This window comes from Pristis pectinata, chromosome 14, assembly GCF_009764475.1.
Source record: "Pristis pectinata isolate sPriPec2 chromosome 14, sPriPec2.1.pri, whole genome shotgun sequence".
Taxonomy (NCBI): domain Eukaryota; kingdom Metazoa; phylum Chordata; class Chondrichthyes; order Rhinopristiformes; family Pristidae; genus Pristis; species Pristis pectinata.
Window position 1 is genome coordinate 28,345,782 of NC_067418.1, and position 23,400 is coordinate 28,369,181.

Here is a 23,400-nt window from a genome sequence, read left to right on the forward strand (position 1 = left end):
CTGAACCAAAGATGTTAAGTGGTGTGTGCTAAAAGTGGTATCTATACTTGTATTTATCTCTTGTTGCTCTTTATTGTCTTTTTGAGATAGGTCTGTTTTCTATAATCTTCATCTGAACAGGCCTTTAGTCCTCCTTAATTCATTGCAATTTATTCTGTTTATATCTATGTTCTAAGTCTGTGTTTGTTTTGAGTGTTCCTAATTTGTTTTGAGTGTTCCTAATTTGTTTTAAGTATTCAGTTTAGTGTTGAATTAAATAAGTGTGAACAATTAACCCCTGACGGCAAAGCAGTACATTAAGTGTAGCTCTTTTGGGCGATGGAAGTTCCATAATAGTCAATGTGTGCACAGAATTTTTCTCAAAGTGGGCGGTTTCATATTTGTGAAAACACGTTCTGTAAAAATGGACCAGATCATTTGGTTGGACTTGCATGTCAAAATAACTTTAGAAGATCCACAGCCTTGGTTCTTTTGCTTATGGTGTTAACAGCATTCAGAAATATTGAATCTAAGGGGTATGATCTCATAAGAAAATATATAATATTTGGAGCATTAACTTTTTTTTCTACCTAGTTAAATAAAGGATTTAAAAGAAATATTTAACTCAGAAAATGTCTTGTTTTTAGATAGCTTTATTAGTCACATGTACATTGAAATACAGTGAAATGCATCTTTGTGTGGCATGTTCTGGGGGCAGCAAGTGTCGCCACGCTTCCGGCGCCAATGTAGCATGCCCACAACTTCCTAACTCGTACGTCTTTGGAATGTGGGAGGAACCGGAGCACCCAGAGGAAACCCACGCAGACATGGGGAGAACGTACAAACTCCATACAGACAGCGGCCGGAATTGAACCCGGGTCGCTGGTGCTGTAATAGTGTCATGCTAACCATTACACTATCGTGCCTGCCATCACACTAATGCACTGCAAATCTATTACAGCCAATTATTTTACAGACTGTTGATGTAATATGGTAACAAACTGTTATTACACATTTTGGAATACTTCTAATTTGCTAGGCTCTCCCAAGGGCTCATTGCCTAACAGTTTCCTTGTGTCACTGTATATTCAATGTAAATTGGGTACAATCAATTTATATGCACATAAGTGGGGATTCTACTGAACTTCCTTCAAAGTAATGTCAGCAGAGCGGGAGAAGATCTAGGGAAATTTGTTTGGAAAAAACACAAGAAACAAAGGACACCAAACGAAGGGACTGTAGAGTAAATAAAATCCTGTTTCAACTGAATAGATCCACTTGTTCTCTGAATAAGTAAACATCTTTTATTGAAACTCTGCCTTAGATTACATGGAATTGTCAAGCTATCTGGGGAGAACAAGACAAGTAGTTTTGCATGTGGATCTAAAATATTTGCTGAGTGCTAGTGTCTAGATTTTGGAAGGTGGCTTTTATTTTTGACTTCCAAATTCAGTTAAGCTGAGAGGACTTTATTTGGGAGCTGTGAACAGCTCCCTCTTGTGGAGAATTCAGCTAGGAAATGCTGATATTTGTGTTTCCTTTCCTTTGACCCCTTTGGTAGCTGTGTCTTCAGCAGTCTGGAATTCCTTTCTTAAATCACTTTGCCCCTTCCCACCCTCCCACGTTACCCCGTCATCTCTCCTCCTTTGATTCAGGAATCATTTTTGCCATTTATCTAGAAAGTATTTGTGATTTATTTTCAATGTTTAAGACGTTCATTGTAATGTCTGATCTTCCTCTCTGCCTTTCTATGCTACATTGATCTGTTGCTTGATGTTGATAAAAATGTAATGGCTGTTGAGCTACAAAGCTTAAAAATTGTGGTTTTGAACAATTTTGCTGCTGATTATGGTCCCAGTGCTTCATGGGTATCTGTTTTTGGGCTGCAAGATTGATTCTTAGCTTAGCCTGTGAATTAATTTCACTTTTAAAAAATATCTATCTCTTCAAATTTTGGTGATGTCTGCTTTTTAAAGGAGATATTATTAATTAGTATTGATATTTGGAAAATTCTAGATGTCCATCATGCCAACTGAGATTGGATTTGTTTCACATTCCAAGTGGAACTGGGATTTTCCCCATCTCTGCATTAAAGGTATCAGAATCAGGTTTATTATCACTGACTTGTATGTTGTGAAATTTGTTGTTTTGCAGCAGCAGTACAGTGCAAAAACATAAAATTATTATAGATTACAAAATAAATAGTGCAGAAAGGAAAGGAATAACGAGGTAGTATTCATGGGTTCATGGACCGTTCAGAAATCTGATGGTGGAGGGGAAGAAGCTGACTCCATGGATGTTTCATAATGATTGAAGAGAAGAGGCCAGTATAATGGAAAGATATTTGGACATGAATAGTATTGGAAACAGATGAACTGGAGCGAAAAAAACCCAAAAATGGCAGGAACCAGTCAAAACACGAGATGCAAAGGACAGCAGCATGAACTGTAGAATAAATAAAATCCAGTTTCGACTGAGTAGATAAATGGGGAATTAATTTTAGTACATATTTTTCTTTGCATTAACATTGATTTGTGGGAAAATGATACAGTGAAAGTTTAATTGCTGTGTAAATCACTTCCTGTCCATATTTTCTTTTATCCAATTTCTATTTCACAACAGTTCTACAAATCCAGCAGTTTGTTGTCTCTTCCCATCAATCTATCTTGATTGCCCAGTGTCTTTTTCAATATTTAATATCTGTGATGGATAATTCCAAAGCAATTATCTTTTCAAGGCTGATTTAGACACTTGCTTTAATTGCTTATTAGGCATAACTGTAATAATGTGTCTAGGTTTTCCTTTTCCTATTACAGTTTAGTATTTACTATAAACAATGAAAATTTGGAGAAATTTCCGATACCAAAAGGCAAGTCTTCCTATTATTTTCAACTCATTTTGCATGTCAACAGGCAAGATACTCTGGGCTTGGAAGCTGTAGAAAAGTTACACATTTCAGTAAATGTTTTTGCCTGATGTAACTGGCAAAATGATGTGTTCTGCTGTATTTTCACTCATTGAGACTTGGGTGTGTTTTTTTTCCCCCCAACTTGTTTGGCTATGATTGTGGTTATGTTACATGATCAGTTATCCAGGGGTCTGGATTTTGATCTGAAAGAATGAATTCCAATAACACCGTGGCTGCTAACGAATTTAAAATTCAATGAATCAAATAAAATCTGAAAAAAAAGAATAAAAATCTTGCATTTGTAATGGTAACTATGAAACTATAAGATTGTTGTCAAGCCTGTCCCGTTCATTAATATGTCTTTCGGGAAGGAAGTGAGTTATCCTGGCCCACTTTGATCTATGTGTGACCCACAGCAATGCTGTTGAGTCTTAACTACCTTCTAACCAGGCAAGTTACTCGCACCAAGAGCAATTGGGTATGAGCAATAATAAGCCTCGCTAGTAAAGCCACAGTCCATGAATGGAAAAAGTGTTTGAATTATGCTTAATTTCTGTTTGCATTTTATGATGTACAGCTGCATTGAAGTTTTAGAATCCAACTGTTAATAAGCAGTGTGTTTAATTATTAACACTCATCTGTGTGGTTGATTCAGTCTATTTAATTTGATTGTTAGCTTTTTATGGTTTAGCATATCATTTACTGCTCAACCTTCTTGTAAACTTCATTAACCAATCCAGTTAATCTTTTCCTCTGTGGCTTTTAATAATGAATTTTTGGGGGAGAAAGAAAGCAATGATATGTTTTAGGAATGATAAGTGCTACATGGCATAATATTAAAATCATTGCTGAAACATGGCCGGGGTGGGTGATACAAACAGGTCTTTGGATTTAAATGAAAAAGGAACATGTGTATTTAGTTTTTATTAATAGAAGAAAAGGATACAAATGCAAAGCAGTTGTTCTGTGCCTGCAAGGCTAAGCCAACTATGGTCTGGCCCCATAGTGTTTGCAGTGTTCAGTGCTCTTGCTGTTTCTTGATTTGTTGTGAAGGGAATCAAATTGGCTTAATGCTAGCATCCATAATGATATGCCACTCAGGAGGATGATGATCAGTTGCATCATCTACTTGGCAATTCAGGGTGAACTTGCTTGCAAATGGTTGAGTCTTTCCTTTGGCATGCACACGCTGGGTCCTGCCATTGTTGAAGATGAGGATTTAATTGGAGGGACCTCATCTTCCCATTAGCTGTGTAATTATCCACTACTATCCACGACGACCTATGACAGAGATTCAGAGCTGTGATCTGATCCATTGGTTGTGATGTTGCGATATGAGATGCATTAGGTTATGTGGGGAGGAGGACAAATTTAGAAAGGAGCATGTGAGTGGGTAAAACCTTGGTAGACCTGAGTTCAGTGTGTATGTTTGGTCATTTATTTTGAGAAAACAATCAGAATAATTTCTTTAATGGCAAATGTGGGAGAAAAGGGGGATTCGGGTGTTAAAAGTACAAAAGTCATCACAAGTTAGTGCAGAGTTGCAAGCTTCTTTGTCATGTAGGGTATCAACTAAATTTAGAACAAAGACTGATAGACAGAGCAAGTTGCAAATCTGCCATAATCTTGTTAAAGCTAAAAAGGAGCTGAATGGCCTTTTCTTGTTTGTATGGTGCTATCTAAATGAGTTGGAAACAAGGCAAAAACATTGCCTCATTTGCGTCAATACTGATGCTGACAGTTGCATTCTCAAAAGTAGATGAGGATGATTAAAGTTTAATAAATAATAGCAAATGTGTTGCAAGTTATAAATTTGGACGGCATTTTTATTGTTCTAATTTATACCGTAATCTGAAACCCATGAGTGTTTTATAATATTCAACACAATCTCACATTTTTATATATTTTAGTGTAAACATGTTTGGCTTCTGACTGTTAGACCAGAATATATTGCTGTTTATTATAAATGCTCTCAAATAAATTCCAAATAATTATCTTTAAACATTAATTTTGTACAAAGATAGAAATCGCAATTCAGAATTATGTTCAGACTATTATGGTTTGGTTTAATTGCATTTTCTATTGGTATCCTGATCAGTACTAAGCTATTAAAATGTTTTTAGATTTCCAGCTTGTTGATTGGAATTGTGCTCAAAGTTTTTTGTTTATCATCTGTAAAGGTACAGTTTCATTTTATAGCATTTTTGCTTTGTGACTTAGAAAGCAATTCCTTGATAGAAGGTGTAGTCAATTCCTACTACAAGGAGTTGCAGGTTCATATTTCATAATTTTTGATGGAGTGCCACAAATCATTGCAGGGCTTATTTTCTAGCATAGTGTGTTTTTTTCAAAATATAAAACTTCACCATATTTAGGTAGCTAATTGAAACATGCATATACAATCTTAAACAGGATACAAAAGTTAAATTTGAAGTATTGTTTCTGGGGTACAAAAAAACAGGAGGACAAGAAGCATAGGTTCAAACCAGTGAAAGGCTATTGAATGTAAGAAAAAAGAACTGATGCACTGAATAACCAGGCTTTGAACTTGACTTCCAGAAAGGATGGAGGAGGTTTAAATTAGTCATTATCATTTTCCTGCAGTAGTGTGATAGGTGCTTCAAATTTTCTTTTTGGATGGCTGGCATCAAATGAAGAAGACATCTTGTGATGTGTTTACTGGAGAGACCCCAGCAATTATTGTAGACTTTTCTTGTAAAGGAAAATTCAAGATTTAAGTCATTGTAACAGCACTTCAGAAACTTAGGGAAGCTGTACAAGATTGCTCCTTTTATGATCAGAACATCTTGCTTTTTCTTTATGCCAACACTTAAAGATGCATTAGTTCAGAAGTAAGTATTTGCCCCAGACATCTCCCACAGATATCTGATTGGTTACCTTTGAACATCAATGATCTTCCCATGAATGGAAAAACAAGACATTTCTGCAAGGATTCACTCAGTGCATTATTTTCAGCCATTAAATATATGTTCTTTGATATTGTCTATTTTGTGAAAACGTGTTGCACTCATTCAGCTCCTGTTGGTAATCTTCTTTGGATGGTGGTCCTCTTTGTGTTCTCTGTTATTATGTGAAGTAGTTATCAGCTGCTTTGTTGAATATTTTTTGTTCCATGGTGCTTTTCATTGGATTGGTGCTCATCTGAAGAGGATATGATTCCTGTTGCTCATAAATGAATTTACCACTGTTTAATTTTCTCAACTTGAACTGTTTGAAGAAACATTTATAAGCTCCAAACAGGACATTAATGTGATGAAATTTAGAGAAAAGAAGCTTTAGAAAATGCTATTGGTATTGGTTTATTATTGTCACTTGTGCCGAGGTACAGTGAAAAACTTGTCTTGCATACCGATGGTACAAGTCAATTCATTACACAGTGCAGTTACATTGGGTTGGTACAGAGTGCATTGATGTAGTACAGGTAAAAACGATAACAGTACAGAGTAAAGTGTCACAGCTACAGAGAAAGTGCAGTGCAATAAGGTGCAAGGTCACAACAAGGTAGATCGTGAGGTCATAGTCCATCTCATTATCAGGGAACCGTTCAATTGTCTTATCACAGTGGGGTAGAAGCTGTCCTTAAGTCTGGTGGTACGTGCCCTCAGGCTCCTGTATCTTCTACCTGATGGAAGAGGAGAGAAGAGAGAATGACCTGGGTGGGTGGGGTCTTTGATTATGCTGGCTGCTTCACCAAGACAGCGAGAGGTAAAGACAGAGTCCAAGGAGGGGAGGCTGGTCTATCAATTGTTAAATATTTTTAAGCTAGTTCTGAACAACAGGATTGTGTAACTTCAAACTTAATTATTCATTTGCAGGAAATTCGAGGTCACTCACAACTTGAATAAAATGCCTTCTCAACGTGCCACCGTCAGCAATGCTGAATGCAAGGTTGTGCCTCATACCAGGGTTGACGATGAATTTGCTATTCGGGTATGTAGCCAACTTTAAGATCTTAGTTTTTAATACTTGAATGAGAATAAAAGTTTTGCTATTAGGTTGGACTTCTAAACATATTGAGACTTTATAGAAATGTTTTGTAGAAATTACAGCCTTTTGAATGCATGACTTTGAATGCTTGGTTGTTGTATATTTGAAAAATAGTGAATTCCATTTTACAATCAAAATCATGTTAGTAGGAGTAAATAAACTTTAAAAGTACACACTAGTTTCAAGCTGTTTTATTGCAATGATGTCCTCTACTAGTGGACAGGATAAACAGCTTCGAGATATAAAGTTACCTGAAGTTAACTACAAAATAGATTAATTTGTAACTCAGCTAGGCAGTCAGTAATCACTTTTTTGGTACAGTGGTATTCATCTGCCAGTAAAATGAGCAAACATCACAGAAACTGTACGTATGAAATGTTTGGTATGTTTAACTTTTAGAACCTATTCGAGCTACTAATATGTACAGTTAGAATTAATCTTGAAAGGAAATGATGCTAATAAGCAATTTCCCCTAGTCCCGTAGTCCTCACCTACCACCCCACCAGCCTACACATCCAATATATCATTCTTTGCAACTTCCGACTCTCCAATGGGTCCCACCACCAGGCACATCTTCCCAACCCCATCCCTCCCCTCCCCTCTCTGCTTTCTCTGTGACGCTCTTGTCCACTCGTTCTTGTAACTGCACAAAGTGTTACATCTGTGCCTACATCTCCTCCCTCACCACCATCCAGGCCCCTAAACAGCCCTTCCAGGTGAGGCAGCCTTTCACATGTGACTGCTCCACTAATAAGTAATTTTCTATTTGTTACTTATAATGCACATTTTATTTTTAGGTAAGTGTTTTTTCATCTTAGGTTTCATTTTCTTTTTGACCATTACCATTATTTTCACTGTAACAGTCTTACACTATGGACTAAAAAAATAGTAATTCCTAAATGCAACAGTTATAAACAGGTAATATAGGATCAGAAACAGCAGTTTTAACCAACACAAGTGCATTTCTTTCATAAAGTAATGAATCAAAATTTTGAAGAGAGAATGAAAAAAGGAATATACATTTTATCCTGAATTTTAGTTGAGATGGCCCAGACTTTGAATGATGATGCTATGATGCTGTATATCTTTTGCAGCAGCAGGGCTCCCGGTGTCCAACAGGTCATGCTACCATGGCTGTCCCATGGAGTGGCCTGTAAGCTGCAACTATGTGTCCAGTTGTGGAACGTGATGCACCACTCCTGACCATCTTGATGGTCTACTGACAGTTTGTGCTTCCAAAGGTCTTTCCAACTGTCTCTGAGTGTCTCTGATGATCAGGGATGTTTGGAAACAGTTGAAATACAATTAATTAATGAAGAAGTTGAAATAATTTAAATAAAAGTAATAAGTTACTTAATGCAATGAACTATTTTAAATTAATTGGAAACATAAGGGTAATGTGAAATAAGAAGATATAAAATGTAACTGTTGTTTAAAATAATGTACCCCTGTACTATGAGTGGGGCTACATTGGATATGCTAGCCATGGCTAGTGTAAAGCTAACAGTGGACAGTTGCACAATATCTCAGTATGAGCAGAACCACTGCTGAGTCAGTGGTAAGTTCGGCTGCAGGGTGAGAGGTCACATGTACCAGCATCTAACCTCCAGTGTGTTCAATACTTTCACGCTACAATGCATGGGTGCAGAAGTTCTGAATGTGCTGACCCTGGGGGAGGATGAAGCCAATATTTCTCTTGCAAATTGTTGGCCTGGGGCTTGTACAGTTCAGCCATATACAGTATATATCATTTCTGCAAGTGTTATTGAAGTCATCATTTGCGTATATAAAAAATTTCTATGAAGCTTTATTTCAATCACTTTTCTTAAAGATCATTAATATACAAGATAACATTATTTAATTAGGGCCATTTCCAAAAAAAAGTGCTGTGAAATGTTTTACCTTGCATTTTTGAACAATACTATATTTTAAGTCAGGGAGACACAAGATACTGCAGATGCTAGAATCTGGAGCGACAAACTATTTTCTGGAGGAACTCAGCGGGTCACAGATACTGCTTGACCCGCTGAGTTCCTCCAGTGGATTGTTTGTTGCTACATTTGAAATCAGGTCTGACAATATTTAGCATGCATTTAATTCAAAAGCTCTTCATTGTATGTACTTAAGAACCAATGGGCTGATTTGATAGGTATTCAATGTACCATTCCCTGTCCTGTACATCTGCACGTTCCTTGGAAAGATATACGGAGAGCTAAGCCTCTCTGCATAGCAGGGTGTAATAAGGCTTAAACAGAACTTCAACTTCTGTCAAATCCTGAACAATAATTTAAGAGTTTTCAAATGTCTCCAAATATTAAAGGCATTTAGAAACATTTATTGGCTATAAAATAATTTTAAAAAACTGTTAATTACATTTCTAACAAAATAACTAGGAATACATTAAATGCCAAAAAAAAGTAAAACATTAAACTAAGTAAAATACAGATGACTGAACTTTCTCCTTCTAATCTCCAGGCTGGGAATCCCCACTCAAATTCCAGGTATGACTGATGTAGCATTGCAGTGACAGATTCCTCAGCAATGCTTGGATGGTCCATTGTTGGAGTCCATGTGAACCCAGTGATGGTGTGAAGTGACAGATGTACCAGCATTTGTCACTCAACACATCCCGAGCTTATCTGGCTGCAGCTGGATACCAGCTGTTCCCTTTGGAACCACCAGCCACAGCCAGCATGATTCTGTCCAGAGCTTTAATATGAAACTTCTAAAATTAGTGACAATTTAGGATATAATTAGAACTTGAGAATTTTCCTTGCAAATGTGCAACTTATTAACGCGAATTAAAATTTAATAGTGCAGATTTCCGTCTTTAGCTCCTGGATGTTAAGCATAGCCAAAGAGAATGACAGGGAATAATTTCATTCCAAAAAAAAGTGTTGTGGATTCTGTTAATGGAGTGCAAACCCCCTTGCTGCTGCTACTGTTTCTTTTTACACCAATTAGACAATCCAGAAAATGAAATTCTCAAAGACAAAATAAAAAGATATTAAAATTCATTGATTATACAGTAGAAAATCATTTCCCCAATGATTTCAACCAGTATGTCATCTTTCAGATCGAGCAGAATACCAGACAGACTCTGGCATTACTTCTCTGTGCTTAAAAATAGAGGAAATAGCAATATGAGTGGAGATGTACACCTGAAATCTGCTGATATATCTTCTATCTACAAAACCATTGAACATTGAGATGGCAATAATGAAATTCCATAAAAGATATTAAGACTGATCAATTAGATTAAAAAGGCTGAAGAAACTATGAGAAATTCTCAACTATATCGCTCTTCAGGTGGTGCCTGAGATCACTTACGTCCAGCTTTACTACATTGTGACTAGACTTCTATTATCTATTCAACAAATTGTAAAGAAAGGGAGTTGAATGTACAGATTATTCAGATCTCAAAGCACTTAAATATGGGTCAAATAATTTTGAAGTACAGTTGTTTTTATAATTCGGGGAAATATAGCAACAAATTTGTGCACAACAAAGTTCTGTACTTAATAATACAATATTGGCCAGGAATTTACAAGTGATGGTATTTTCAGATGATTTTGAAGGAAGTTCACACAAAAATCCAACGATCTCTGTGGTGAGAACTGACTGCTTTCTAATAACTGTTACTGATAGGCATCATTTCAATGGAATCCCTGGCATCCAGCTGTGATGTCATCAAGCTAGCTGCACGAACACGTTAAAGGCTGCCGACCAAGAAGGAAAAAAGCACAATTCTGAATTAACTTTGCAATATTCTATAGCACTAAACAAAGTTATATGACTATTGTAAATACTTCAATGTTTGTATTATTTAGAAATATTTATATGATGAGGTTACAATCCACATGCAAATTGCCGATGAATTTTCTGATCTGTAACAATACCTTGGCATGGTTTTTAAAAATTCCTTTAGATCTTGTGTAATTTTTGGGTAATCTTTTCAGGATATTTTACAGTGGGACTAATTCACAAATACCTGTCAGTTCAAATTAACTTCTTTTATTCTATTGGAGATAGAAGCAAACACATACCCTATTAAGATCTGATTTATTGACAGCAACTTTGTGGTCTCCATGCTATGTATGGATGCTCAGAAATCCTGAAGTTACTGTCAGTTTCATGGAGTAATGTCACAGATCTAAAGCTCAAGCTTCAGTATGTAATGAATCAATATAAGAGCAACCATAGACGGTCCAAAAAAAAATCACATCAGATCCTGGTGTGCTGGACAATCATTAGAGCTTAGATGGTTATTAAATGATAAAGACACTAGAGACTGCAGATTCCCTTTACAGATGCTGTCTGACCTGCTGAGTTCTTCCAGCAGTTTGTTTTTTGCTGTAGTTAAACAATGAACATTTTTTTTCACTGGATAATGACACAACATTCTTGTTTTTAAAAATAAGATATTGACATTTTCAGAAATCTGAATAGAAGAATGAAAGATTTTCCTCCCTGATGCTATGTAATTCTAGCTAACCAATGAGAATGCATCCAGTGCTCCACCAGACTCTTAGAAGTCGACACTTAATTGTCTCCCAGCCCTTGCCTGCACCACTATATCTACACTCCTAATTAGTTCTGTGAAAGCACACTTTTGCATGTACATGCAGAACTGACACCTGGCCTTGAATATAAAATGTAACCGCAGATTTAATAAAAACACATTGGTTCATTGCTATTAATGTTGCTGCAGTCATAGTTTCATGATCGAGATTACTTTGAACTCTGTTAATTTCTGTTTTGCATTTAATATAGTACATTAATTATATGAGAATTTGTTCTCAGCCTAGCTTGTGTTCGTAGTTATGAATTGAGTTTAAACATTAACTCTTATATCATCTTGTAAAATTTCTTTGACCTTTTGAAACTGCTTGTTTTTTTTAGCAAATATACAGCTTTGGTCAAAGATTAGGACAAGGCAGCTATGGCGTGGTGATTGAAGCTACACATAATAGAAGTGGCAAAAAATGGGCAATCAAGAAGGTGAACCGAGAAAAGGTAAATTTTCCTTGATCATTGTTGGCTTTATTTAAAGGATAACAAGACAGATAAATCTCCGGGGCCTGACGGGATTTTCCCCAGGCTGCTTCGAGAGGCGAGGGAGGAGATTGTTGAACCGCTGGTAAGGATCTTTGAGTCCTCGTTGTCCACGGGGATGGTGCCGGAGGATTGGAGGGTGGCGAATGTTGTCCCCTTGTTCAAAAAAGGTAGTAGGGATAGTCCAGGGAATTACAGACCGGTGAGTCTCACGTCTGTGGTGGGTAAGCTGTTAGAAAGGATTCTAAGGGATAGGATCTATGAACACTTGGAGAATCATGGACTGATTAGGGACAGCCAGCATGGCTTTGTGAAGGGAAGATCTTGCCTCACAAGCCTGATAGAGTTCTTTGAGGAGGTGACGAGGAAGATTGATGAGGGTAGTGTGGTGGATGTGGTCTATATGGATTTTAGTAAGGCGTTTGATAAGATTCCTCATGGTAGGCTTCTTCAGAAGGTCAGAGGCCAAGGGATCCAGGGAAGCTTGGCTGTGTGGATTAGGAATTGGCTTGCTTGTAGAAAGCAGAGGGTTGTGGTGGAAGGAGCGCCCTCGGATTAGAGGGCAGTAACTAGTGGTGTCCCACAGGGATCGGTTCTGGGACCTCTACTTTTTGTGATATTTATAGATGACTTAGATGAGGGGGTGGAGGGCTGGGTTAATAAGTTTGCGGACGACACTAAGATCGGCGGTGTTGTGGATAGTGTGGAGGGCTGTCGGAACTTACAGAGGGATATTGATAGGATGCAGAGCTGGGCTGACAAGTGGCAGATGGAGTTCAATCTGGACAAGTGTGAGGTGGTACACTTTAGAAGGACAAACTCCAGGGCAGAGTACAGGGTAAATAACAAGGTACTTGGCAGTGTGGAGGAGCAGAGGGATCTGGGGGTTCCTATTCACAGTTCACTGAAAGTTGCCTCACAGGTGGATAGAGCAGTTAAGAAGGCCTATGGGATTTTAGCTTTCATAAATCGCAGGATTGAGTTTAAGAGCCGTGAAGTGATGATGCAGCTTTACAAAACTCTAGTTAGACCACACTTAGAGTACTGTGTTCAGTTTTGGTCGCTGCATTATAGGAAGGATATGGAGGCGTTGGAGAGGGTGCAGAGGAGATTTATCAGGATGCTGCCTGGCTTAGAGCATATGGAATATGAACACAGATTTAAGGTGCTAGGGCTTTATTCACTGGAAAGGAGGAGGATGAGAGGGGACATGATAGAGGTATATAAAGTATTGAGAGGAATAGATAGAGTAGACAGCCAGCGCCTCCTTCCCAGGGCACCACTGCTCAAGACGAGAGGGCATGGCTTTAAGGTTATGGGTGGGAGGTTCAGGGGAGATGTCAGGGGGAGGTTTTTCACCCAGAGAGTGGTTGGTGCATGGAATGCACTGCCTGGGGTGGTGGTGGAGGCAGATACATTGGATAGGCACATGGAGGAATGTGAGATAGAAGGATATGTGGGAGGAAAGGGTTAGATAGTGTAAGGGTGGTTTGATGGATGGCACAACATGGTGGGCCGAAGGGCCTGTTTTGTGCTGTATGGTTCTATGGTTCTAGTTTAAATAGAAAGCACAATAGTCTTAAAGAGAGAGCACACTGTTGAATTTAAACATAAATGGAAATTATTAAGATGATGATTAGTTTTGAAAGAGAAAACTTTTAGGCTATGCTATAAATTGTTTTTTAAAATCATACCAAACATTGAAAAAGGTCAAATTAAAAAGAAATTGAAAGCTCTAAATTAATATAGAGACCTTTATTGATTTACATGCCTTGGCTATATTTATTTCTATTTCCAATCCAGGCTGGGAGTTCAGCAGTGAAACTACTGGAACGAGAAGTCAGCATCTTAAAGCAAGTGGACCATGAACATATAATTCATTTGGAAGAGGTGTTTGAAACGCCCAAAGTAAGATGTAATTAGATTTTGGGAACTTTAACAAAATGAAAATATTAAAAGTCTTGAAATGCATTCTTCCTTTGATCCTGGTTTGCATTGTTTTCTGCCTCTCAGTTCTTTACTGGTTTCTCTCACACCTTGGAGTTGATGGTCTGCTGTTTCCTCTCTTGGGCTTCTGATCTGTTGGCATTGTGGTTTTCTCCCTCCTCTCAATTTCCCTTCTCTGCAGTCATAGTTCACAGCTCTTTTCCTTTTCTCTCTCCAGTTCATCCCTCTCACACCACTATCCTTCCTTCACTGTATATATTTTTGATATTATATGTATAAATGTTCTTAAAAATAAAATCATTCAGATTACTTGCATTATTGATAAGGAAATAACTAATTATAACTTGAGTTTTTTTTTGATTTTGGTAGACTTTCAAATAAAAATAGTTTAGAAATCACTTGCAATTTTTCACAACATAACAATGCTGCATCAGCATCCACCCAGGCTAATTTTTTTACCTCCACCAGCTGGTTGGTAACCTTTTCAATTTTTTCTTTTAATTGATTTCAGTGATTTTGTAATTAATGGATGATCCATTCTGCCACTTTACTATCCAAATGGTGAAAGTGTAAACTATCCCCTCTGTTTAATAAAGGTGTAAATTATTGTGTTGGACAATACAGTTTCTCCAACTGGATTGAAGTTGAACCAGGTTAATGTGGTCAAGACTGTCTGTTGGTATATCTCAATACCTTATGACTCAGACAGTGGTGATGAAGGATTTGTAAACTTAAATATTGCACACATCTGTGGCTCAGAAGAATAATTTGAACATAAAGGTATAAGTTCTGTTTGCCAGGATGCAATAATATGTATTTTATATTGTTTGCATAATTTACAGATAGCTTTCATTAGATGGGTAAACGCTCTTGCTTCCTGTACTTAAGGTCATGACACCAACTACTGACTTCAGAAAAGAAAAAACATTGCTGTACGCATAACATTACTGTCTTTCCTAATGAAACAGCATTTTCAAAAATGGTAGCATTGATGATAATAAATTCACAATTGAAAATTTCCTTTTTGTATTTTAATAGTGAAATAAGCAATTGTATTTGGAGATTTGCCCTAGTTACAGTCTACCCAATGGCACAGGGATAAACAGAAGAACGTCTGTCACTCTTTTTAGATATATTGGATGCATACTTGACTGTTTTTAAAATCTTAAATAAAAGTATACATCAGGTGGTTGGGAATTGGGGGGTGGGGGTGGGGGTGGTTTCAGCATTGAATTACCTTGAATAAAAAGAATCACACTACTTAAAAGTGATCATAGTTGTATCATGGTCTGGTACAGCAATTTAAATGCGCAAGGATGCAAGAAGCTGCGGAGGGTAGTGTACTCTGCCCAGTACATCAGGGGCACATCCCTCCCCACCATCAGTAGTAGGTACAGGATGTGCTGCCTCAAGAAGGCAACATCCATCATCAAAGATCCTCTCCATCCAGGAAATGCCATCTTCTCGCAGCTACCATCAGGCAGGAGGTACAGAAGCCTGAAGTCCCACACCACTAGGTTCAAGAACAGCTACTTCCCTTCAACCGTTCAGTTCTTGAACCAACTGATACAACCCTAATCATAGAGTTTAGCAACACTATGAGCGCTTTGATCACTTTGCACGAAAATGGACTTTTTTTTTTGTTCTAATTGTTCTTTCTTGTAAAAATTGTGTTGAATTTTTTGTTTTTCTTGTGAATGCTGCTTATATAATGCCATGTGCCTGTGATACTGCTGCAAGTAAGTTTTTCATTGCACCTGTGCCTACACATACTTGTGCATATGACAATAAATTTAACTTGGACTCAGCTTTGACTTTGACTTTGAATCACCACGTAGTTCATGACAATCCTAGCAAAAACAGAAAATGCTGGAAATATTCAGAAGGTCAGGCACCTTCTGTGGGAAGAAAAACAATTAATATTTCATGCTAGAGATACTGTGTAACCTGCTTAGTATTTTCAACATTTTCACATTTTTGTCATCTGAAATATTTTGCTTTTGGATTACATTGTCTCCTTAATAAGTCATGATAATTATTTGTTTGCTTTCAGCGAATGTACCTGGTGACAGAGGTCTGTGAGGGTGGAGAACTAAGTGCAATTCTTCATAGAAAAAAACGCTTAAATGAAAATGAGACAAGGCATGTGATCCGTAGCCTTGCAAGTGCAATTGCTTATTTACATAAAAATGGTAAGATTTTATCAGAAAATGTAAGTAAATAACTTTGTATTCCTGCTCAAAGACATCATAAATTTCTGAAGTAATAGAATCTGCAATAGGTAAAGCATTCATGCAGGAAAATCAGTTCAAGTAATTACATAAAAAGAACAATTTGCTTTAAGAGAAATGTCTGTGATTTAAACATTTTACACACCCAATAAAGGCATTAATGTATCACAAATGCAAGTTTAATCAATTATTTTCCCCTGCTTGTTTGCTAATCTTGCTCCTTTTCATCCCCATCCTGTCTTGCTCAGCTTTATTGTAAATTTTGGAGTACTATAAATGAGAAGCTTGTTGATGCCAACTCTTATGTCACTCTAGAGGGAGAAAGGACTGTGGCCTGTTATTACAAGCTAATCTGTTTGGTTTATCAAATGCCACTTTAGAATACTACTGAAATAGAAAACTGGCTTTCAGAAAAGGGAGTGGGAATGACTTAATACCTTCATGGCTGTTTAAAGATTGTGCTTTGTTTATTCATGTAACATTGCTGTCTATAATATCCACAATTCATTTAGATGAAGAACATTGAGCAGGTCATGTAGCTGTGATCAGATTGCATAACTGTACAGTTTATATGTGCTTCACCTCCAATGTAAACCTACACATGGTGGTAGTAGTAGTAATTATAGATTGGAGCTTTTCCAATAAAATAAAATTGTAGATTAATTTCGTAATATGTTATTTGTGATTAAGAAAAAATTACTTTTCTTTCCTTGAGCTATGTTTATGGCACCTAGTAATACACCCATATACGTTGGAGTATGCTGACTGAAGTTCTGATTTGTTAATTTCATCATCTCACTTGAATTACACATTTTCAATACATGTTGAATATTGTGCGGTCTTTCTGCAGATATTGTCCATCGGGATCTAAAACTAGAAAACATCTTGGTTAAAAATATTGAAAACAGCAGTGAACTTGATATGAAGTTAAACATCAAGGTAAATGGAATGAATTGTGTAATAATGTTTATTTTAAATTGTTAAATTGGGCCAAATCATCTCTGGCTCATGCTACCCTTCAGATATGTTACAAGCTTAAAAATTGATTTTTAAATCATCCAGTTTGGTTTGGAAAACAATTTTGGAGCATATATCAAATAACAATTGTTTGATGTTACCTGAAAACTTGAGGCCGCTTTCGTCTGTAAACAATGAAACCCAGCTCTGTCAATGTTTCCAACAATGACATGGTCTCTATGCTGTAAGACAGTTTATCACAATTTTCTCCTGTTAACTATTGAGTAGAATGAAGTTGTTGTCTTTGGTTACCACTATAAACTAATTATATATCGTCATCCCTAATTCTCTCCCTTTCTACAGCCACATTTTGAAACTTCACTAGACTGATCTCAACTTCTAGGTCTTGTTCATCCTTGGGATAAGGAGTCTCATGTCATTTTCATCACAAAAATGACCTATTTTTAGCTCTAACATTGATCTTTCAATTCTACATCCACAGCTACTGCTAGAACTTCATTTCTGTTGATGTCATTCTATCTGCTGATTCCTGTGCTTTACTGGCCAGTTTTCCTTTCTCTACTCTGTGTCTTATCCTTCCCTGGCCCCATTCACCCATACTTGTACTTGAATTAATCAAAGTTAGTACAGAAGTATAAAAAGATTAATAAAACGTTGGCTTTCATTTCAAACAAACTGGAATTCAAACATGAGGAATCAGTCCAAGAGCCATTATTAGATCACATCTAGAGTATTGTTATTGTTTAAGCATCAAACTTCAGGGAAGTTATTGTGTGCCAGATTTTGCTAATAAATAGCAGAAGTTCTGATTTGACATTTACCTGTTTAAAAGCCAGCAAATCAGAGACTTTGCACACACGTAGTCAAATGGAGAAGTCCTAAATCTACTAAGAGTAGTTCGCAACATTTACTTTAATATTCTTCTTCACTGGATTCCTCCGGATTCCATCTCATGGATCCTGCAGCAAGTTAAACCTGATGCAGAAGTCTGTTCATTACAGTGAGATTGTTGAACTACAGGGAAGAAAGGCAAAGAAAGATTATTTCTTTTTATTTAACCTAATTCTTTTTTTCTTTTAATCATATCAGTGTCTTAAGTGAATTAATTTTCTTTAAGCAAAAAGGTATTTTTATTAATTTCATTTCATATATCATATATTTTTACATATCTCTGAATGTCTCTGACGTTTGGAAACATTTAAAACCCCAGCAGCTGGAAGCAGAACTTTGCAGCTGTAAAAGCATTCATGAGATTTTCAGAGGCTGGGGTTGCCACAAATGTACTGTTTAAGGTCCAATGCATTTCTGGTCATTGCTGGAGTAAGCAGCACTCTCTGCTGCAAGTTATCCCCTCCATATGTGGCTTAGTTAACTTTGGATCTGGGGGAATGCAGGTACTGGCGAGAAGATCCAGACTATTTGCCTTATGAGGGGTATAGCACAGAGTTAAATCAGGACTTAAAGGATAGATTATGAGAAGTTTAATTTTTTGAGTTTAGGTGATCTTATAAAGCCTTTTAAATATTTCAATAAAGATAGGTATAGAGATTTCTAAAGTTGTCCTCTTGTGAAGGAATCAAGACCACGGAGGTATCATTTTCAAATTAGACCCTTGCAAATTAGGAGAGAAATTGAGAAACATTTTTTCACTGTTAATCAAGGTTTATAACAGATCTTCCCTTCAAAAGGCTGTGGATGTAAGGCCAATTGAAGTATATAAGACTGGGCTCGATAGGTGTTTGTTGCAAATGAATAACAATGGGAATGGAGCAGAGGCAGAGATAATTGGAAGAGGAACGGATCAACAGACCTGACTGGTGAATGACTTGCCTTGTTGCACTTTTCTTAAACTCCTCAAGACTCTTAATGCATAACTCTATGACAAAGCTAAGGCATGGGGGGATGACTTCTTTGACTTCTCTCAGTTATTTGTTTATTTAGTTTGATTTCTACGTGTTGTATCTCTCAACTGAATCCCTTTCTCCAGTCCCAAATGTCAATGGTTAACTGTATATTCAGGACTGCTATCTGTACAAATTATGCCTGTCACGGCACAGAGAAGGACCTTTTGGCCCATCAGGTCCATGCTGGCTCCCAGAGGTGGAGTTGATATAATCTTGACAGCATGGAGAGGAGGGGAGGAGAACTTAGGCCAAACTAGGTAGCTTCTCCCTTTCATGGTTACCCCTCTTCTTCACATACCCTAGTTAGTGATTGCAATACTTGCCACTTCCTTGTGTTTTGATACCTTTGGGTATTCTGGTGATGTAATTATTCATATCCTCTTGGAAAAACTATTGTAGCAAGGAATAAATTAGGTTTTAAGGAGACACAAGAGACTGCAGATGCTGGAATCTGGAGCAACACACAAATGCTGGGTGAGCTCAGCAGTTCGGGCAGCATCTATGGAGGGAATAGGACAGTTGATGTTTCTGGTAGAGACCCTTCATATGGACTAAAAGAAAGAGGGGTGATAGTCAGTATTAAAAAAAATGGAGGGAAGGGGTGGAATAAGAACTGACAGGTGGATAGATGGATCCAGGTGAAGTGGGTGATAGGCAGATGAGGGAGTGGAGAGAGTGGGAATGATGTCAGAAGCTGGGAGGTGATAGGTGGTTTCAAAGCAAGTTCTGGTCACATTAAGATTCTGGGCACTTTGAGTGGAAAAACTCTACTGTACTCGAGAGGAAGGACCCGAGCTTGCACCAAGGTGACAGCTATTTCATGTACACACCTGTGCTTTAATAATGTACACCCAGATTTCCAATCTGCTACTTGTAATGCAGAAATTGTTTGACACAGATGCATAGACTGGCACACACACACTTGTACACACACCTTACCTCCTGGCTACTTTACATTTTGTGGCTATAGTCGTCATCTGCTATTATTCTGCAAAATGATGAAACTGAGAGAGGGAGCTTGTGAGGACACCTGCTTATCCACTCCTTGAAACGTATCAAAGATTAGAGTGAATGCAGCACATTCACTGGAAAGCTGGCCACCTGTGGAGAGATTCAGCAGCAGTATGTTAAATGGATGGTGATGAAGAATGATTTTTTTTTGTGTCATATTTCATTTGGCTGATCTTCCTTGGGTGGAATTCTGGTTTCTTCAAAGTCTACTGGAAGATATTAAAACAAGCGGTTTTCTCCACTGGAATTGTACTTTCGTAAGTGGGTGATTTTTTTTTCATGCTCACCATATTTTTTTCTTATTTCGTTTGACCTCTTGTTCATAATTTCTTTCTCCTCGGAGGTCAGCTTATCACCCTCCTTCCAGCCAAAGGAAAGGGCAAAATGAGGCTAATGGATAATTAGCTATGCAGTGAGAATGTGTGGCAGAAATAAGAAATATTGGGTACTCTGGTTGCAAGCAGGAAATATCCTGAGGCTTCCAAATGTTGAAAACAAAGAGCAGAATCATTGATGTTGTCCATGTAAACAAATTGCTTCAGCAAAATTGAATAGTAAAGAAAATTAATGTTCTGATGAACTTTTAACCACTATGTTGCTCCATACTGAAAGATCGATAAAGGGTGTATCTAAAGCCCATGGGCACACAAAGGCTTTGCCTGGATTCCTGGATTGCCATTTGATCAACTAAATTCTTCAAAATCTTCTTCCAAATCAAGCTTCTGTGGGAATTGGTCTGAGTTCTGCACTAGGTCCAGCAGTTACTCCATAAGATGCAACCACTCGATCAACCAAGTGAATCAGAACCCAGAAATTCAGTTCAAATAAAATTAAATGAGCCTCAAACATTTTTTTCCTCAAACATGAATTAATAGCCAAAGTATAATCAAGGTGATCAGGTTTGTTTTTAAAACCAAAAATAACTCCATACTATACTCTGGTCACATTAAGTAACCAGGTAGCAAGTGTGAAAAATCAGAACAAATGGTGTCTCAATTGGATTCAGCAGGATGGATCACTGAAGAACTCTGCACTGCTGGTTGATCATAGGCTACAGGAGGCCCTGTTTTGATCCTCTGTGTGCACTACTACTGTACAATGTTTGGTCCTTCTATTTGATTAACAGGAAAAATCTTAAGAGGTATTTCTTGGTCATGTCTTTAATTTCTCATGTGGGTGGGGGCCTTGGAACCTACCTCAACCCATATAATAAACACAGCTGAGAAACATCACCAAGGGCTTCCAGGTTAATGTGAGGAAAGATACACTGAAAAAAAAAATTCAAAATTAACCTTACAACCTGCTTTACCTTCTTTTAAAATGTATCAGTCAGGACCCAGAGACCCTAACCAAAGTTTAGCACTATATTCCTTCCCTAAACCCAGTTATCTCCCCCTACCATATCAATTTCCCTCTTCATCTCAGTGATATTACCCTCGTGTTAAAGACTGAGCCAGAAATCCTGTCTCTTCCTAAGGTCTTTCGCCATTCAGATTTCAGGTGGAAGAAAAATATAAGTATAGCAGTGGACAGCGTGGAAGGCTATCAAAACTTGCAGTGTGACCTTCACCAGCTAAGTAAATGGGCTGAAAAATGGCAGATGGATTTAGTGCAGACAAGTGTGAGGTATTGCACTTTGGGAGGACAAACCATGGTAAGACTTAGACAGTGAATGGTAGGGCTCTGAGGTGCGTGGTAGAACAGAGGGACCTGGGAATACAGATCCATACTTCCTTGAAAGTGGCGTCACAGGTAGGTAGCGTTGTAAAGAGAGCTTTTGGCAATTTGGCCTTCATAAATCAGGGCATTGAGTACAGGAGTTGGGATGTTATATTGAAGTTGGACAAGATGTTGGTGAGCCAAATTTGTAGTATTGTGTGGAGTTCTGGTCATCTACCTACAGGAAAGATATCAATAAGCATGAAGGAGTGCAGAGAAAATTTACACGGATGTTACCAGGACTTGAGGACCTGAGGTTTAGGGAAAGGTTGAATAGATTAGGACTTTGTTCCCTGGAGCACAGGAGAATGAAGGGAGATCTTATAGAGGTGTACAAAATTATGAGGGGTATAGATTTGGGTGAATGCATGTAGGCTTTTTCCCCTCTGGTTGGGTGAGAGTAGAACTAGAGGACATAGGTTTAGGGTGAAAGGTGAAATATTTAAGGGGAATCTGAGGGGAAATTTCTTCACTCAAAGGGTGGAACGAGCTGCCAATGGAAGTGGTAGATGTGGGTTCAATTGTGACATTTAAGAGAAGTTTGGAGAGGTACATGGATGGGAGGGGTTTGGAGGGATATGGTCTGGGTGCAGGTAGATGGGACTATGCAGAAGATCAGGTGGCATGGACTAGATGGGCCGAAAGGCTTGTTTCTGTGCTGTAGTACTCTGACTGTATGACATCCATAATTGTTGGACAGTAACATGGAAGATCTGTCCCATTATCTGGTCACCCTAACCTTGACATGCTCAGGTTGCTGCTTCAAGATAATTCTGCATTTATCTGCAGTCTATGTTCATCCCACAGAATTATCCTTAATTTACTTGAAAATTGTCTTAAATTGCACAAATTAGCCTCCAATATATTATGCAGAACAGAGCCAGCAAAGTTGGTTGAGCATTCTGTGCAGTTATAGTGCAGGAAAGGACTACCAGTAATAAGTCAAGATATCATGTAGAATGTAAATATCCATGAAATTATGACATGGATTTTGCTGTCTGTTTTTGCTCTTATTAACCCATGAAACTGGTAGCAACTTTGGGATTTCTCTGCTTTTGTAGTTAGTGGCCTTAATGAACTAACAATTGAAAAGCTTTTCAAAAAAACCTCAGTTTCTGTTAAACATTTTTAAAAAATATTCACGCAAACTCTTTTAGATGCCTTTAAGAAGGATCTAAATGGACAAGCTGTTACAGTTTGTAAAAAAAAAGACAAGATTTCAAGAAGCATTTTTAAACTAATCACATATCTAAATGTTTTTTTACATTACCAAGTTCTTTCTTAAAGCTTCTGAAGTTGTTCCATTTCTTGCACCTGCTTGGGGCTGGGCAGAAATTTCTTCTGTGTCAATAACATAAATGTTGGGCAATTAGCCCAAGTTTCTGCTCCCTTCCTGAACTCAATGGTAAGTCAAGCATCGGAATTCAGTCTCTTGATTCGTGGCAACTAATAGACAGTAATTAAATGTAAATTTCTGTATTTGCATATTTATGCAGAGAAATCCCAAAGTTGCTACCAGTTTCAGGGGTTTATTCAGACAGACAGCAATATACACATCATAATTTTCTCAGATATTTGCATTCTACATAATGTCTTGACTGCAGCTTATTCTGTGACTATACAGTGCTAAATGCTTAGATTCATTAAAATCATATTCAAA

The 23,400-nt window shown here is 37.6% G+C and overlaps 1 protein-coding gene across 1 annotated transcript in view; it reads left to right on the forward strand.

Moving 5' to 3' along the window:
* The window catches only part of stk33 (serine/threonine kinase 33), a 216,199-nt gene that overhangs the window by 32,917 nt on the left and 159,882 nt on the right, over positions 1-23,400 (forward strand). Inside the window, exons 3-7 of the mRNA XM_052029681.1 lie at positions 6,724-6,838; positions 11,798-11,911; positions 13,754-13,858; positions 15,951-16,089; positions 16,979-17,067. Of these exons, the coding sequence (XP_051885641.1) occupies positions 6,755-6,838; positions 11,798-11,911; positions 13,754-13,858; positions 15,951-16,089; positions 16,979-17,067 (531 nt within the window). The 5' untranslated portion in view covers positions 6,724-6,754. The remainder of the gene's footprint in view (positions 1-6,723; positions 6,839-11,797; positions 11,912-13,753; positions 13,859-15,950; positions 16,090-16,978; positions 17,068-23,400) is intronic.